Genomic DNA, 2,500 nt, shown 5'->3' with positions numbered 1-2,500 from the left:
CAGGTGGGGCATTCTGTATGTGAGTGTTACTGGTGAATGTTGGGTGAGCTGTGTGTGTGTGTGTGGTGTGTGTGTGTGGTGTGTGTGTGTGTCTCTGTGGGTGTATGTGTGTGTGTATCGTGTGCGTGTGTGTCTCTGTGGGTGTATGTGTGTGCTTGTGTGTGTGTGTGTGTGTGTGTGTGTCTGTGTGTGTGCATGCGTGCGTGCGTGTGTGTCTGTGTGTTTTTCTTCAATTTCACGTCGTTTTACTTAAAGTGATATTAGACATCCAGTATATGATACATTTGGAAGAGAAAAGTGGTGATGTGTTTTACACTAGGAAGTGGTGATGTAAACAGACCAGAAAGAAACGGTGGTGATGTATGTTACACGATTTCAGGAAAGAAACAGTGGTGATATGTGTAATACATCAGAAAGAAACAGTAGTGATGGATGTATTACATCAGGAAGAAAAAGAAGTGATGTTTGCAGTACATTAGAAAGAAACAGTGATACGTGTGGCACATAAGAAAGAAACAGTGATGATGTGTTACACATTAGAAAGAAACATTGATGTGTTTAACACATTAAACAGAATCGGTGATGTGTGTAACACATTAGAAAGAAGCCATTATGTGTGCTATACATTAGAAAGAAAAAGTGATTGTGTATAACACAATAGAAAGAAACAGTGATTATGTGTAACACATTAGAAAGAAACGACAATGATGTGTAATACACAAAGAAAGAAACAGGGATGATGTGTAACACATTAGAAAGAAACAGTGATGATGTGTAACACATAAAAAAGGAGCAGTAATGTGTGTGATAGATGAAGAAAGGAACAGTAATGAGTGTAATAGATGAAGAAAGAAAAATTGACGATGTGTAATACATGAAGAAAGGAACAGTAATGTGTGTGATAGATGAAGAAAGGAACAGTAATGAGTGTAATAGATGAAGAAAGAAAAATTGACGATGTGTAATACATGAAGAAAGGAACAGTAATGTGTGTGATAGATGAAGAAAGGAACAGTAATGAGTGTAATAGATGAAGAAAGAAAAATTGACGATGTGTAATAGATGAAGAAAGGAACAGTAATGTGTGTAATAGATGAAGAAAGGAACAGTAATGTGTGTAAAAGATGAAGAAAGGAACAGTGATGATGTGTAATAGATGAAGAAAGGAACAGTAATGTGTGTAAAAGATGAAGAAAGGAACAGTAATGTGTGTAATAGATGAAGAAAGGAACAGTGACGATGTGTAATAGATGAAGAAAGGAACAGTAATGTGTGTAATAGATGAAGAAAGAAAAATTGACGATGTGTAATACATGAAGAAAGGAACAGTAATGTGTGTAATAGGAAAGGAACAGTAATGATGTGTAATAGATGAAGAAAGGAACAGTAATGTGTGTAATAGATGAAGAAAAGAACAGTGACGATGTGTAATAGATGAATAAAGGAACAGTAATGTGTGTAATAGATGAAGAAAGGAACAGTAATGTGTGTAATAGATGAAGAAACTGTAATAGATGAAGAAAGGAACAGTAATGTGTGTAATGGATGAAGAAACAATGATGATGTGTAATACGTGAAGAATGAAACAGGGATATGTGTAACACATTAGAAGGAAATAGTAATATATATAACACATTGGAAAGAAACAGTAATGTGTATAACACATTAGAAAGAAGACATTATGTGTGCTATACATTGGAAAGAAAAAATGATTGTGTATAACACATTAGAAAGAAACAGTGATATGTGTAACACATTAGAAAGAAACAGGAATATGTGTAACACATTAGAAAGAAATAGTAATATATATAACACATTAGAAAGAAACAGTAATGTGTGTAACACATGAAGAAAGAAACAACGATGGTGTGTAACACACGAAGAAAGAAACGATGACTCTGTACGCAACACACACACACAAAAGAAGAATCAGCGTGTGCCTGTGCCCCTCAGCGTTCTGACGATGGAGGAGCTGCTGCAGAACCTGATCAAGAAGACCATGCTGGAGTGTGTGGAGAGCCATCGCTGCATGATCGCCGCCATGAACGGGCAGGCCGGCATCTACCTCATCGAGGACGACCCCAGGGTGGGTGCAGATAGACATTCCAGGGTGTATCGCTGTGTGACATGATGGTGGTGATGGTGATGGTGGTTGATCATCATGCTGAAATACGTGGAGTGATGGCCTAGAGGTAACGCGTCTGCCTGGGAAGCGAGAGAATCTGCAGAGCGCACTGGTTCGAATCCCTGCACAGTCGCCAGTATTTTCTCCCCTTTCCACTAGGGCTTAAGTGGTGTTCTGGATGCTAGTCATTTGGATGAGACAGTAAACCAAGGTCCCATGTGCAGCATGCACTTAGCGCATGTAAAAGAACCCATGACAAAATTCTGTAGAAAAATCCACTTTGATAGGAAAACATATAAAAACTGCATGCAGGAAAAAATACAAAAAAAAAAAGGGTGGCGCTGTCAGTGTAGGGACGCACTCTCCCTGGGGAGA

General features: G+C 38.3%; 1 protein-coding gene across 1 annotated transcript in view; it reads left to right on the top strand.

The window, feature by feature from the left end:
- Positions 1-2,500, top strand: part of LOC143282921 (E3 ubiquitin-protein ligase SHPRH-like) — a 63,169-nt gene that overhangs the window by 24,326 nt on the left and 36,343 nt on the right. Inside the window, exon 17 of the mRNA XM_076588811.1 lies at positions 1,954-2,086. Coding sequence (XP_076444926.1) covers positions 1,954-2,086 — 133 coding nt within the window. The remainder of the gene's footprint in view (positions 1-1,953; positions 2,087-2,500) is intronic.

This window comes from Babylonia areolata, chromosome 6 (assembly GCF_041734735.1).
Source record: "Babylonia areolata isolate BAREFJ2019XMU chromosome 6, ASM4173473v1, whole genome shotgun sequence".
NCBI lineage: Eukaryota > Metazoa > Mollusca > Gastropoda > Neogastropoda > Buccinidae > Babylonia > Babylonia areolata.
The sequence above is the reverse complement of the archived record's forward strand: the minus strand, read 5'-3'. Positions and strand labels throughout refer to the sequence as shown.